The sequence below is a fragment of the Hemitrygon akajei genome, chromosome 5 (assembly GCF_048418815.1).
Source record: "Hemitrygon akajei chromosome 5, sHemAka1.3, whole genome shotgun sequence".
In the NCBI taxonomy this organism is placed as follows: domain Eukaryota; kingdom Metazoa; phylum Chordata; class Chondrichthyes; order Myliobatiformes; family Dasyatidae; genus Hemitrygon; species Hemitrygon akajei.
The window spans coordinates 19367605-19384224 of NC_133128.1; the positions used below are offsets into that span (position 1 = coordinate 19367605).

The window sequence follows — 16620 nt, forward strand, 5'->3', positions numbered from 1 at the left end:
CATTCTCATGAACCTCCTCAGAACCATCTCCAATGCTAGCACATCCTTTCTTACATAAAGGGTCTAAAATTGCTCATAATACTCCAAATGCAGCCTGACCAATGACGTATAAAGCCCTCCTTGCTTTTATATTCTTTGAAAAAATGCTTACATTGCATTTGCCTTTCTTTTCATTGACACAGCCTGCAAGTTAACCTTTAGGAAATCCTGCACAAGGAGTCCCAAGTGCCCTTGCAGCTCTGATTTTTTCATTTGCTCCCCACTTAGAAAATAGCCTAAGCTTTTATTATCTCTACCAAAGTACATGACCATACACTTCCCTACACTATATTCCATCTGCCACTCCCTTGCCTATTCTCCCAATTCTTCCGCAGACTCCCTGCTTCCTCAACACCATGTGCCCCTCCAACTATCATCCGCAAATCTGGCCACAAAACCATCAATTCTATCATCCAGATCATTGACATTCAACATGAAAAGAAGCGGTCCCACCACCAGAACATCACTAGTCTCCAGCAGCCAATCAAAAAAGGCCCCCTTTATTCCCTTCATGATTGAGATTTTCCAATCATTATTATAACTTTTTTTTTGAGAAAATGATTTGCTTACCTTTTCAGAGCAAACAGAGATTGGACCAAAACTGACATTTTCCAGTGCAGCTTCTATCAGAAAAGTTACTTGCTTTCCACACTGAGCATGTTCAGAGTTAGCTATCTTGGGCTCGACTGGAGACCATTTACTCAAGTCATCATAAAGCTGAAAAGTTGGTTCAAGAAAATAAACAAATTTAAAAGCTTTTAACTTCTATTGCAATATTCATAGTTGGCTCAAAACAAATTACTGAAGATTATAAATGAAAATCAGAAAACATTGAAAACGCCCATGTAAAGCAGAAAATCAACGAAAACCTAAACAGCCAGGTATTTAATAGAACACAAAGTGTGCCACTATGATATACATCTTCCACATATTGCTTATTTCTGTTTAATTTTGAGCAAGACCAGCATATATTCCCCATCCCAGTATGCTCTTGAGAAGATGACTTTGAATCACCACTTAGTGGTGAAAGTGCCTGTCAGATGGAACTCCAGGATTTAGCACCAGTGGTATATTACTAAGTTTGAATGATATAAGTTAGAGGAAACCTGCAGGTGGTAGCATCACCTCGCATACAATGCCCTTGTTCTTCCAAACAGCAGTTTGTTAACTTGAAAAGTGCCATCGCAGGAGTCTTGCATTGCATTTTGCAGATTGTATACATTACAGTACATTATTTCGTACTGGTGGCGAAGTAAATTGATGTTGTTGATGGGTGGACTAGTTGCCAAACAAAGAGACGGAAGGTGTCAAGCTTCTTCGTTGTTACTGGAGCTATACTCATCCATCTTTGTGGGAACATTCCAGGACAATCTTAAAACATGTGCTTTGTAATTTGTGGAAAGACTTTGTGGAGTCAGGTGGCAAATTGGCTACTGAAGTAGACCATAAGGTATAGGTGCAGAATTAAGCCATTTGGCCCATTGAGTCTTCGCTGCCATTCAGTTATCCCTCTCAACCCCATTTCTCCCCATAACCTTTGACACCATGACTAATCAAGAATCTATCACCCTCTGCTTTAAGTATACCCAAAGGCTTGGCCTCCACATCCATCTGTGCCATTGATTCCACATAACCACCATCCTCTGGCTAAATAAATTCCTCATCTCTATTCTAAAGGGACATCTTTCTACAAACCCCATTTCCAGAGAAGTTGGGATATTTTCCAAAATGCAATAAAGACAAAAATCTGTGATATGTTAAGTCACGTGAACCCTTATTTAACTGACAAAAGTACAAAGAAAAGATTTTCAATAGTTTTACTGACCAACTTAATTGTATTTTGTAAATATACACAAATTTAGAATTTGATGGCTGCAACACACTCAACAAAAGTTGGGACAGAGGCATGTTTACCATTGTGTTACATCACCTTTCCTTTTAATAACACTTTTTAATTGTTTTGGAACTGAGGATACTAATTGTAGTAGATTTGCAATTGGAAATTTTGTCCATTCTTGCTTGATATAAGACTTCAGCTGCTCAACAGTCCGTGGTCTCCGTTGTCTGACTCTCCTCTTCATGATGCGCCATACATTTTCAATAGGTGATAGATCTGGACTGGCAGCAAGCCAGTCAAGCACACACACTCTGTGTCTACAAAGCCATGCTGTTGTAGCCCATGCAGAATGTGGTCTGGCATTGTCCTGCTGAAATAAGCATGGACGTCCCAGGAAGAGACGTCGCCTTGATGGCAACATATGTCTCTCTAAAATCCTAATATACACCTCAGAGTCAATGGTACCTTCACATACATGCAACTCACTCATGCCGTGGACACTGATGCACCCCCATACCATCACAGATGCTGGCTTTTGCACCTTTCGCTGATAACAATCAGGATGGTCGTTTTCATCTTTGGCACAGAGAACTCGACGCCCGTTTTTTCCGAAAATTAGCTGAAATGTGGACTCATCTGACCACAGCACACGGTTCCACAGTCTTTCGGTCCACCTGAGATGAGCTCGGGCCCAGAGAACTCGCCAGCGTTTCTGCATAGAGTTGATGTATGGCTTCCTCCTTGCGTAATACAGTTTCAAATTGCATTTCTGGATGCAGCGACGGACTGTGTTAAGTGACATTGGTTTTCCGAAGTACTCCCGAGCCCAGGTGGCTATAATTGTCACAGTAGCATGACGGTTTCTTAGGCAGAGCCGCCTGAGGGCTCGAAGATCACGCGCATTCAACAGCGGTTTCCAACCTTTCCCTTTACGCACTGAGATGTCTCTGAATTCTCTGAATCTTTTCACAATATTATGTACTGTAGATGTTGAAAGACCTAAATTCTCTGCAATCTTGCGTTGAGAAATGTTCCTTTGGAACTGACTAACAATTCTCTCACGAATTTTGGCACAAAGGGGTGAGCCACAACCCATCCTTGCTTGCAAAGACTGAGCCTTTGACGGACGCTACTTTTATACCCAGTCATGATACCTCACCTGCTACCAATTAGCCTGCTTAATGTGGAGTCTTCCAAACCGGTGTTACATGAATATTCTGTGCACTTTTCAATTTTGTTTTAACTCTGTCCCAACTTTTGTTGAGTGTGTCGCAGCCATCAAATTCTAAATTTGTGCATATTTACAAAATACAATTAAGTTGGTCAGTAAAACTATTGAAAATCTTTTCTTTGTACTTTTGTCAGTTAAATAAGGGTTCACGTGAATTAACATATCACAGATTTTTGTTTTTATTGCATTTTGGAAAATATCCCAACTTTTCTGGAAATGGGGTTTGTATTCTGAAGCTGTGCCCTCTGGTCTGAGACTCTCCCACTATTGAACATATCCTCTCCATGTCCACTCTATCTAGACTTTCCAATATTCCATAGGTTTCAATAAGATCCTCCCTCATTCTTCTAAACTTCAGTGAGTAGAAGCCCAGAGCAATCAAACACTCCTCAGATATTATGTACTCCCACTATCTAATCATTCTAACACAGCCTTTCTCAAACTCTTTGCCCTAGAGGAACCGTTGAAATAATCTTCAGGTCTCACGGAACCCCTGCATAAAATTTATTATATCTACAGCTCACAGTACATTAGCATGATCAGTAAGTTGTAGATATTATAATCCAAAAGTAATTGTAAAAGCTCTTTTGAGTGGAGAATTAACTTTTAGCTAACCTTTCTTGGGGGGGGGGAAACAGGTAGTTAAGCCTAGCAGGAACTCACCAGGTCAGGCAGCATCTATGGAAAAAAGTACAGTCGACGTTTCAGGCCAAGACAGTAGTTGTACTTTTTTCCATAGATGCTGCGTGGCCTGCTGAATTCCTTAGATTTCCAGCATCTGCACATTTTCTTTAGTTAAGCTTAATTTACCTTTCTTGAAATTAATCTTTCTTTCCCTTTCATACATTTTAAAAACTCATAAGGAAAACATAATAAATTTCTATTAATTAACTGGCTTAAGCCAAAATGAGATTTATTTTTTCTAAAGGTAGACTTGGTAGGTTTAATTTAAATAAAGGTTGTAAATTGATTTTTATTAATGCTATTTACAACATGAAAATTTATTGACAATGTTGAATAGTAAAGTTACTGAAAATCATAAGCCAAAGTAATATGAATAAAAATACAGCCTAAGACACAATTTTATACAAGACTTTGAGAAAAGTCTTACTAAGTGACATGATCAGGCTCAAATATAGGTCTACCATGTGAAACCTGTGCTTGTTTTTTTGCTGCAAACAATTTTGGGTCAAACTTAAAGATACCCGGATTTCACCTTCAACTGAAATGAGATTATTTCTATCCTTGCTCTTGATGCTTGTTAAACAAGAAAAAGCTTGTTCACACATGTAATAAGTTGAAAACTGCAGCAAAATGCTCACTGCTTTCCTATGAATGGCAGGATACTCTTCCTTCACAAAAATCCAGAACTTGTCCAGGGACATGTCAGTAAATCTCATCTTGAGTTCATGATCAGACTACAGCTCACAAAAGTCATCCTCTTCTCTCAAAGTCATGTTCTCAGGGTGAGCAGAAGATTCAGAGAAGGTTCCCTCACCCGGTCATACACTTGTGTTGAATGGAAGAAAAAATACAGTTCAATTTTGTTCTGCTGTTCTCCCAGGTGGTTTTCAATAAGACTTGAGTCTTTCTGATATCCTCCCTCATTCTCACTCCAAAGCAGCAGCGGAAACAACTCACCTTTTGCAACATTTACAACAGCAAAGCCAGCAGCTATGTCGCGGTGCATAAAAATTCCTTCTTTAGAATGAAAATTTCTCTCCAATTTTCTACTATATCAATAGAGTTTGTTCATTCCCATAAGTCAGTCAGCGGCATGTAAGGGGAAATTGGGGGAGGTAATTCAGGAGGGAAAGACTCACGTCACAGCCCAAATTTGGCGAGTCCATTCAATGCTCAGAAATGCACCTCACACTCATCAGCCTCCCTGCAACACAGTGCTCACCAAATATCAATGGCCGCCCCTAACTCATGTCAAAAACTAAGAACGGACTCAACCAAATAAACATAGTCCTACTGCACACCGCCACACTGGGCTGACAAGACTTTTAACGAGGTTGCCAACAAGGCTGCTCGGTCACTGCGCACCATTGCGAGCACTAGCATCAAGCCAAGCTCAAAAAACAAAGTTTTCTTTTAAATCATGATCTCTTGCGGAACCACTAGCAACTTCTTGTGGAATCCCAGTTGAGAAGCCCTTAACTAACAGCGACTATTTGTGTAACTAGTTAAGTGTCTGCCTATCTGGCATCTCCAAGATGCTGCACTGACAGAAATCAAATCCTACAAGATAATGGTTAGATTCTTCCTTGTTTTGGATGACCATACCCCGACAAGTAGCAGGTAATGCTTTTGGGTGCTGAAAGCTTCCTGTACTTCACAGGCAGAGACTAGTTCATTAGTACATAAAATATAGCACAGTACAGCAGAGTACAGACTTTTTAGCCCATAATGTTATGCCAAACTTTTAATTATCTGAGAGGATACAAATGAAATTGTACAGACATCAGCATCTATCTCCATTGCTAGCTTTATGGTGGAGGAAAAGTCATAAATGAAGTAGCTTAAGATAATTAGTCTTTGGACATATTTTGAGAACACCACACTAAGATGTCAACCAAAATGTCACGTCTGCACTGAGAGGACATCTTGGAGGGCTCAGCAAGCAAGGGGGTTAGGAGTAGAGGTCATAAATAAGAATGATGACGTTAAGTTTATACTACAGTCCTCCCAATAACCAGTGGAAGCTACAGGAACAGAAATTCAGACACATCTTGGAAAAACAAGTGTTATTTATTCCCATTCTGCCTTGTCAGTCCATGGCCTCCTCTTGATGAGGCCACTCTCAGGGTGGAGGAGGAACACTTTATTTTCGATCTGGGTAGCCTCCAACCTGATGGCATGAATATCTATTTCTCTTTCCTTGATTTGGAAACCAAGGCTGGATGCATTAAAGTGGAAAGAGCTCATCGTCAAAACCGTGCCAAAACCGGGCCCAGGCCAACACCTTTGACCCGTCCTCCTGTGGTTCCATAATGTCGGTGATAAGCAAAGAGTGATAAGGCTTCAAGGCGCCGTGGGACTGATGCCCAGGCTTTAATACATGTGGGATCCAGGTTTATGTTTTTTCAAGATTTTTCAGCAGCCATTATCCCAAAGCACAAGGAATTCGACTAGGTAAAGAAGCAGCTGAGAGAATCCGGAATCCAGTACTTTATGCTATACCCAGCGGCGCTGAAAATCACCTACAATGGGACCACCAAGATATTTGATTCTCATGGCAAAGCTAAAACTTCTGTGGACACGTTGGGCTAAATAGCATAAACAGTATGTTGTGTAGCCCTGGTTATGGACGATAATATGCTCGATGGTCGCTTTACCTTTTCATTACTCGACAGCAACATATCTTATAGGATGGGTAACATGTTTGTTTCGATTAATACAGTTTCATTATTTGTTTAAATTAGCAGTGCTGTTCCAGCCTGAGTTTATACATGACGGTAACAAATTGGTGGATTGATAAATTCTGCACTGTTTTCATTTTTGACTATGTTTAATGCCATATTGGCAGTAGGGCAGAATATGGGGTGCTAGAAGGTTCAGATATCCCCTTCAAGTATGGGGTAAGAAAATATATACTGGAAAAAAAATCATTGCTAACTGATTTCTATAGTTCTGACATAGAAAAGAGGGTGTTTCATTCTAAGGGTGAAGCCTCCATTAGTACTTTTTACAGCATCCTGAGGGAATATTCTTGTGGAGAGGCTGAGCAGTTGGGAAGGGCTGGGAGTAGAAATTACAGCTGAAACATGGGAAGACATCTGTGATAATGCAAAGAAGATTTCAGTTTGTAATAGAACTAAAGCATTGCAACTCAAAATTCTGCATAGAGCCCATCTGACTCCAGATAATCTCTCGAAATTTAAGTCAGGGGTTTCTCCAATGTGTTCTAAATGTAAAGCAAATACTGGAACTTTCACCCACTGTTTTTGGACTTGTCCCAAACTTCAGGCATACTGGAGTGATATTTTGGGTGAAATGGAAAAGATTCTGAAGATGGAGCTTGAATTGGACCCAGCGTCTTTTCTCTTAGGCCTGCCCAGCAGTCATATTAAAAATGTTTTAACATCCTGACTTTTTGTGCGAGGCAGAACATTTTACTTTGTTGGATATCCGATAAGGCCCCTGCACTTTTTGGTTGGCATAAATTAATCATGGAATTCATTCCTTTGGACTTTTTGACATGTATGGTACACTCAAAAACAAAGAGTTTTCATAAGACATGGCAACCTTTTCTGCAGTATATAGATGTAAACCTGTCTGCTATACTAATAAGGGCTTTTGTATAGGATGTTGTGGTGATGTTTATATTTTGATGGAAGTGTTCTGATACCTGATATCTGTGAGGGGAAGAAATGTAAATGTATCTGGAAATTGGAAGTTTTGTTATGCTGAGCCAAAAATAATTAAATTTTTAAAAATATTTTGCCATCCCACTCTCACCACTTCTCCCATGCCTATCCACCCCTGGGTCCCCTCCTCCATCCCTTTCTCCTCTTCTATCAGGTTCCTACCTCTTCAGTTCTTTACCTTTCCCACTCACCTGGCTTCACCCATCACCCTTTTAGCTATCCTCCTTCCCCTCCCTGTCTTCCCCCTTCCTTCCCAGTCTGGAAGTAGGGTCTCTGCCCAAAATATAGACTGTTTATTCATTTCCATAGATGCTGCCTGACCTACTAAGTTTATCTAGCATTTTGTGCGTGTTTTTGTAGTGTTTTTGTGTAGTGTTGTGTTGTGTAGTGTTTTTAACTTCCCCTATATTGACTGCAACTTCCTTTGCACCAATGGCTTTAATGAGGCAACATTCCTCATACAGTATTTTGGTAGTCCAACTGGGGATAGGGTGGTACTAACCTTATTTTAGGGAATGAGCCTTGTCAAGTGATCAAAGTTTCAGTACGGGAGCATTTTGGGAACAGTGAACATTAATTCCATGAATTATAAAATGAGGTTAAGACCAGTCCCTGAATTAAAGAACTAAACTGGAAGATGGCTAAGTATGATAGTATTGTAACTGATCTTTAATTAGCTGATTGTTGACTCATGAAAGGGGAATGAGGGCAAATTTGCTTCAGTCTACATTAGAGGGATTGGCAGTGGAGAAAACCTTAAATTCCTAGGCATTAGGATAGCAGACGATCTGTCCGAGGCCCAGAATTTAGATGCAATCATAAGGAAGGCATGCCAACATCTTTACTTTCTTGGAACATTAAGGAGGCACAGCATGTCAAGTTCAAGTTTAATTATCATTCAACCATACGTGAATATAGCCAAACAAAACAGAGTTCCTCCAGGGTCAAAGGTGTGAAACACATTACCAACTGCAAACAGCACCCACCATGAAAACATATAGTCACAAAAAAAATAGCCCAAGTCCCTGAAATGGCATGACCTGTAGAGTGATGGTGCATGGGATGTTGCCCTGGTCCAGCTTGCTCTTCCACCGAGCGAACACCAGGGTGCAGCACCAACAGGAGTGGGCCAGCCCACAACCCAGCACAGGCCACAATGTGCCCACAAAGCTCTCTGCTCTCTCCCATACCAACAGGTGACCCTGCAGCCTGAGGTACTAGCCCCCACAACGCAGCTCCACCTCATTCGGTCTCACCAATGAGCCAGACTCACCAATAAGTATTCTACATTACCAATATCCAACAAGATATTGTGATCACAGGAAAAATGTCCAAGACAATCACTTGCACCTTTTTTTCCCCCAGACTGCACACCACCTCAACACAACAATGGTATGCAACAAGTCTGGACAACATGATACACATTAAGTCCGGCTCCATCACCGTTAAGCAACTCGCTGATGGGGTAGACCAGGTAGTACTTGATAACCAGCAATGTCCTGCTATTGTAAATGACGAATACTCTAACAAACCAAGAGACAGACTGCTGAAAGTATCCTGACTGTTGTGTCATGATCTGGTATGACAATTCAAAGAAGCGGGAATGTAATAAGCTTCAGAGTAGTGAACTCAGCCTACAAGCATCACTGGCACATCCTTCCCCATCATTGGTCTTATATTTGCCAGGGTGTGAAAGATTATGGGGAAAACGCAGGAGAATAAGGTTGAGAGGAAAATGGATCAGCCATGATGAAATGGCAGAGCAGATCCAATGGACCAAATAGCCTAATTCTGTTTCTATGTCTTACGCTCTTATTGGTAGTATCTACATTAGGGCAACATCTATCATCGAAGACCTCCACCAAATAAGCCATGCCATCTTCTTGCAGCTACCATCCTGCAGGATGTATGAAGCCCCACACAACCAAGTTCAAGAACAACTACTTCCCTTTAACCATTTAATCCTTGAACCAACCTGCACATCCCTAATCATACCCCAGTATAGCAACACTTTGACAACTCTCTGTTTTTTTGGTCTAATAGTGCTTTCTCATAAAAAGTGTGCATAATTTACGTTTTTGCTTTTCTTGTGAAGGCGTTTTTCTAATGCTAGGAGCCTGTGATACTGCTGCAAATTTTTCAGTGCAACTGTAGTTGGAATTATGACAATAAACTCTATTTTGACTTTGAGTAGGTATGGATTGGAGAAAGGAAATGGTTGCTGCTGTTTGTTAGCAATCTGACATGTGAGAGTCCTATAAAGGCTAGCTGTTTAGAGTTAAGGGCCAGTATGTTCCTCTGAGGATGAAAGATACCGATGGCAAGGTTTGCAAACCTTTGATGCTGAGAGAAATTGTAAGTTTAGTCAGAAGAACCTTACATCATAACAACTGAGTAGGAGGAGATGATAATTTATTTCTCAGAAAGTATTTCTCAGGCCCAGTATTTTTTCCTTGTAATCTGGAGGAGTTCAAAGACAAGTTATTATTAATGTACATATATGTAATCATATTCATGAGATTCATTTTCTTACAGGCATACTCAATAAATCTAGTAACCATAATAGAATCAATGAAAGACCACACTCAACAGGGCAGACAACCAGGGTGCAAAGGACAACAAACTGCAAAAATACAAAATGAAGGGAAAAAATAATAAATTAATAAGCAATAAATATCAAAAATTTGAGATGAAGTGTTTATGAAAGTGAGTCAATAGGTTGTGGAGACATTTCAGTGATGTGGCAAGTAAAGTTATCCCCTCATTCACCAGCCTGACAGTTGAGAGGTAATAACTGTTCCATTTACCAGTGCCTAAGAAGAATAATGTGAGTTGCCTTAATGTCTATCGCCCAGTAGCACTCACATCTTTAGTTCAGCGATCAACACAATCATCCCTCAGAAACTGATTGGAAAGCTGAGCCTACCAGGCCTGAACACCTCCCTCTGCAACTGGATCCTAGACTTCCTGACTGGGAGATCTCAGTCAGTCCGGATCGGAAGCAGCATCTCCAACACCATCACACTGAGCACGGGGGCCCCCCAGGGCTATGTGCTCAGTCCACTGCTGTTCACTCTGCTGACCCACAACTGTGCTGCAACACACAGCTCAAACCACATCATCAAGTTCGCCGATGATACAACCGTGGTGGGTCTCATCAACAAGAACAACAAGTCAGCTTACAGAGAGGAGGTGCAGCGGCTAACGGACTGGTGCAGAGCCAACAACCTGTCTCTTAATGTGAACAAAACAAAAGAGATGGTTGTTGACTTCAGGAGGGCAGGGAGCAACCACTCCCCGCTGAACATCGACGGCTCCTCGGTAGACATCGTAAAGAGCACCAAATTTCTTGGTGTTCACCTGACGGAGAATCTCACCTGGTCCCTCAACACCAGCTCCATAGCAAAGAAAGCCCAGCAGCATCTCTACTTTCTGCAAAGGCTGAGGAAAGTCCATCTCCCACCCCCCCCCCACCCCATCACATTCTACAGGGGTTGTATTGAGAGTGTCCTGAGCAACTGCATCACTGCCTGGTTCGGAAATTGTACCATCTCGGATCACAAGACCCTGCAGCGGATAGTGAGGTCAGCTGAGAAGATCATCTGGTCTCTCTTCCCGCCATCACAGACATTTACACTACACGCTGTATCCGCAAAGGAAACAGCATTATGAAGACCCCATGCACCCCTCATACAATCTCTTCTCCCTCCTGCCATCTGGGAAAAGGCTCCAAAGCATTCCAGCTCTTATGACCAGACTATATAACAGTTTCTTCCCCCAAGCTATCAGACTCCTCAATACCCGAAGCCTGGACTGACACCTTGCCCTACTGTCCTGTTTATTATTTATTGTAATGCCAGTACTGTTTTTGTGCACTTTATGCAAGCCAGTGTAGGTCTGTAGTCTAGTATAGCTTTCTCTGTGTTTTTTTTAATTACGTAGTTCAGTCTAGTTTTTTGTACTGTGTCATGTAAATCATGGTCCTGAAAAACGTTGTCTCATTTTTACTATGCACTGTACCAGCAGTTATGGTCGAAATGACAATAAAAGTTGACTTGACTTGATTTGATCTACAATGATGAAATGCTTTGAGAGGTTGGTTATGACTAGACTGAACTCCTGACTCAGCAAAGACCTGGACCCACTGCATTTTGCCTATCGCCACAATAGGTCAACGGCAGATGCAATCTCAATGACTCTTCACACAGCTTTAGACCACCTGGACAATACAAACACCTATGTCAAGATGCTGTTCATCAACTGTAGCTCAGCATTTAACACCATCATTCCCACAATCCTGATTGCTAAGTTACAGAACCTGGGCCTCTGTACCTCACTCTGCATTTGGACCTTTGACTTCCTAAACGGAAGACCACAATCTGCGTGGATTGGTGATAATATCTCCTCCTCGCTGACAATCAACACTGGTGCACCTCAGGGGTGTGTGCTTAGTCCACTGCTCTACTCTCTCTATACCCATGACTGTGTGGCTAGGCATAGCTCAAATACCATCTATAAATTTGCTGATGGTACAACCATTGTTGGTAGAATCTCAGATGGAGACAACAGGGCCTACAGCAGCAAGATATGCCAACCAATGGAATGGTGTCACGGCAACAACCTTGCACACAACGTCAGTAAGACGAAAGAGCTGATTGTGGACTTTAGGAAGAGTAAGACAAAGGAACATATACCAATCCTCGTAGAAAGATCAGAAGTGGAGAGAATGAGCAGTTTCAAGTTCCTGGGTGTCAAGATCTCTGAGGACCTAACCATATTGATGTAGCTCTAAAGAAGGCAAGGCAATGACTATACTTCATTAGGAGTTTGAAGAGATTTGGTACGTCAACAAAAACACCCAAACACCTTCTATAGATGTACCGTGGAAAGCATTCTGACCATGTAGATGTGCTCAATGGTGGGAGGGCTTTACACGTGATGGGTTGGGCTGTATCCACTACCTGTGGGATTTTTCAATCAGAATTTGTGTTTCCGTACTAGGCTGTGAGGCAGCCAAGTCCATATACTCTCCACCATACATCTATAGAAGTTAATCAAGATATCAATCAATGCTCATGCCCAGGACAAAGAAGCGGTCAGGAAAAATTATTGTGGACATTCCTACCCCGCAAACTGCCTTTTTCCCAAAAGCTCTCTTGTGGAAAGCTCTATGGGGATATTAAAAGAAAAACTTCAAGCCATCTTAATAGTTTCTTCCTCCACACAGTTAACCTGATCAACCACTCTAGTTATTTTCCCCTCCCCCATCAATTACTCCCAATATTGCATGGCAACACTTCAAACGGTATTTTATAATGCTGTTTACACTGGTATTTATGTATTTATACACATTTAACTGCATATCTCTTTAACCTTGAAATTTATATTATATGTAATTTTTTATAATGTTTTTAATTTTATTTACTGAGACCGTGCAGAATATGCCCTTCTGGCCCTTTGAGGCCCACTGCTGAATGGTACTTTTTCTTGCATCTCTCGAAAACACACCATAACAAATTCCTAATGTATGTAAATGTATATGGTTAATAAAGTTTATCCTTGATTCTACGTGTTTCATCTCAGCAAAATAAACTGAAAGATCTTGGTGAGATGAAGTCTGACAAGTGTTCTATTTTAATAGCAAGGCGAACATAAATAACTATGGTTGTGTTCAAAACAAGCAATGTATTATCTTGATTCTGAGAAATACTAAATTTGTCATGTTCCCCTATGCCATTGTCATAAAGCTTGGGTCTCCAAGCAAAATTTGGAGATTAAAATTATGTTGTACTTCAGTGGTCCCCAACCACCGGGCCGCTTGATTTGGCGATACGAAACAATATGAGTCAGCTGCACCTTTCCTCATTTCCTGTCACGTCCACTGTTGAACTTGAGTGCACGCGAAGTCATTACCCACACGAGATCATCAGTTTACTAAACGCAGTGATACCCTCGTGCCAGGGATCACTGGTTGGCCTCGGGTAACCGGCCACCTTGTGCGGCCGGCAAGAAGTGCCGATGCTACTGGCCTGGAGCGCAGACAGATGGGCGCCGACTCTAAACCTGTTTAGCACACCGAATGTTCGTGGGGAACCCGGTGCTAAAATATTTGTAGACGACCTAATTCGGGCTCAGGGTTTCATAACTAGCAGAGCAGCTACCTCGCTGCGATCTACTGAAAGTCATCCCTTGAGCCAAAGCTTTGTTGGCCGCTCTCTCCGGACTGCGACCACCGCGGCCCTGGTACGGGGACGTCCTGCCCTTACCTTGTCCTCTCACTGGTGTGTTGCAATGATTTTATATGTTCATACGAGGAAAATATGCACTGTGTTTAATATCCAAACGTTACTTAAAATGTTACGATGCTATTGACTTATGAGTTATAATTGACTCATCACTATATTCATGCGAGGAAAATATGCCTGTGTGTTTAATATTAAATTCATTAGATAAACCCTTTTAGAAACGAAACTGAGTGTATTAGCCACTTATAAGTTACTTATAGTTGACTTATCACCTATATTCCGGTCTTGATTAACACCCCCACCGTCGGCCAGTCCACGAGAATACTGTCAATATTAAACCAGTCCGCGGTGCAAAAAAGGTTGGTGACCCCTGTTGTACTTCAACAATCTCTGAAGTTGCACCAATTTTCCATCTGCTCCTGTATTAGAGTTCACAGAAATTTGTGCAGGAGTACCAAATAGCAATTTGTTTGTACTTCTAACTAAATTTTAATACTTCAAATGGTGAGGGGCACTACAAGAAAATATACAAGGTAATAAAGCAAGACTGAATGGGTTATTTTCCAACAGGCAATCAGTATCTAGTTGGGTTCCACAGGGTTCAACACTGGACCTTGAACTATTTACAAATTATATTAATGACTTGGGTGGTGTGAATGTAGCCAAGTTTGATAATGTCACAAGGATCGGAATGAAGACACTTTGGAAAGTAATAACAAAATGTTAGGGGTCAGATCTTGGATCCGGGTGCATAAAACAAAAAAAAAGGATTGACACACAGATCTGTTCAGTCATTACGTGATCATGGTCTTTCCATAGCCATGATTGTTCTTGAAACATTTTTCTGCAGAAGTGGTTTGCCGTTGCCTTTTCCAGACAGCCTTTATAAGATAGGTGATCCCAGCCATTATCAATACTCTTCAGAGATTATCTGCCTGGCATCAGTGGTCACATAACCATGTCTTGTGATATGCACCAGATGCTCATACAACTATCCACCACTTGCTCCCATGACTTCATGTGACCCTGATCAAAGGCTAAGTAGGTGCTACACCTTGCCCAAGGGTGACCTGCAGGCTAACAGAGAGAAGGAGCACCTTATACCTTTGGTAGAGTTGTATCCAGCCCACCACCCAAACATGCAGGAACCGTGAGTAATTAGGGAAACACCTGGACTGTTGGTTTTTATTACTGGAGACAGTTAGCACAAAAGTTAAGACGTTTTAATGCCACTTCAGAGAGTACTGAATTGCAACAGTTTTAATCTCCATATTTAGAAATTATTGGCATTGGGTTATTATTGTCAAATGTACCAAGATGCAGTGAAATGTTTGTCTTACATATTGTTACCAGGCAGAATAAAGTGTAAACTTTACAGAGAAAGTGTAATGCAGGTAAACAGTAAAGTGCAAGATCATAAAGGGGTAGATAAGAGGCCAAGAGTTCATCTTATCGGTTAAAAGCCTGATAACAACAGAAGCTGTCCTTGAGCCAGGTGATATGTACTTTCAGGCTTTTGTATCTTCTGGCTGCTGGGAGAGGGAGTGAGAGGAGACCATGATTATGCTGGCTGCTTTGCTGAGGCAGTGAGAAGTATAAACAGAGTCCATAAAGGGGAGGCACAAAGTATACGTCTGTATTGAAGGTAATGTGGAGAACACGCACCAGGTTGATTTCAGGGGCATGGACTTGAAGTGATTGACACACAAAGATAAAATGAGCTTGCATTCTTTGTACTTTAATAGATTGAGTAGTGATCTTACAGAAGCATACAAGACTCCCAAGGAAAATCAACAGGATATTCTTGCTGGTTGCCAAGAATTTGGTGGGGGGGGGGGGGGAAATGAACTTTTCAGGGGGTGGAATAAATTCTTCAGAATAAAAGAATGCTCATTAAAGTCATTTAGGAGGAATTTATTTCAAAAGATTTTGACTGGGGAGTTCTGCCAAAAGTTGTAGTTGACAGCGATTAGAACAAATGAAGAAGTAGCATTGAAGCAAAGATTTGATCAATCATGATCTCATTTAATGGTGGTACAGTCAAACGGCCAATTGTAAGTTAACTCCAGCAGGAGTAGCCCAATTTTTAAAAAGTCACTACACAGTATTTTAACAACTGAAGTGCTTGTATAGTATTTTTAATTATTTATTTTTTTACCTGTTGCAGAAACATTGAATTACTGACTACTTTAAATCTTTTCAGAAACCTGGCCTGCTTACCCAACTTAGCACCTTATGACATTCATATATTTTTTTTAGCTGTTTCTTGGTTCAGAATGGCTTCCCTGATCCTGTTGGAGCTTGCACCTTTCTAAGGCTTCCTCAATTACTGCCGAGACAGCACTTACGAAAAATTCAATATTAGATTCCACAGATACCCAGTGAATGTCAGCAATGAGTATAGTCAGCAAGTTCCTGTGCATTTTTATAAATTACCATAAATCAGGGATACTGGTCAATATAAGTGTTAATTGATATTGCATTGTAAGTATAAAATAAACAATAGTGCATACAGGAAATATGAGACAAATGCACGAGATGGAATACGTTTTCAAAGTCAGCATTTGCAAACTCAGTGCTTCAGGCATAATCCTTCATCAGCATTAGAGGTTTGCCTCAAGTGTCAAAATGTTTCTTTCATTTTTAAAAAAGGATATTGATAGAATTACTAAGTGTTTTTGCACCATTTTGTTTCTGGAAAATAAAATTAAGTGTGGCCATTACAGAAAAACTTTTCAAAGAAACAATGGGATTTACACCAATCCAACTTTTTTCAAAATTTGAAATCTGACTTACAAGCCAGACACATTATTACTGTTTGAAGTTTTGTATATCCTTATACAGTAATGAAAATGGTAAATGGACCATATGTGATTATGCTTTGGGTCAGTCAGA

General features: G+C 40.9%; 1 protein-coding gene across 1 annotated transcript in view; it reads right to left on the minus strand.

The window, feature by feature from the left end:
- Positions 1 to 16620, minus strand: part of hlcs (holocarboxylase synthetase (biotin-(proprionyl-CoA-carboxylase (ATP-hydrolysing)) ligase)) — a 154270-nt gene that overhangs the window by 117714 nt on the left and 19936 nt on the right. Inside the window, exon 2 of the mRNA XM_073044921.1 lies at positions 610 to 756. Coding sequence (XP_072901022.1) covers positions 610 to 756 — 147 coding nt within the window. The remainder of the gene's footprint in view (positions 1 to 609; positions 757 to 16620) is intronic.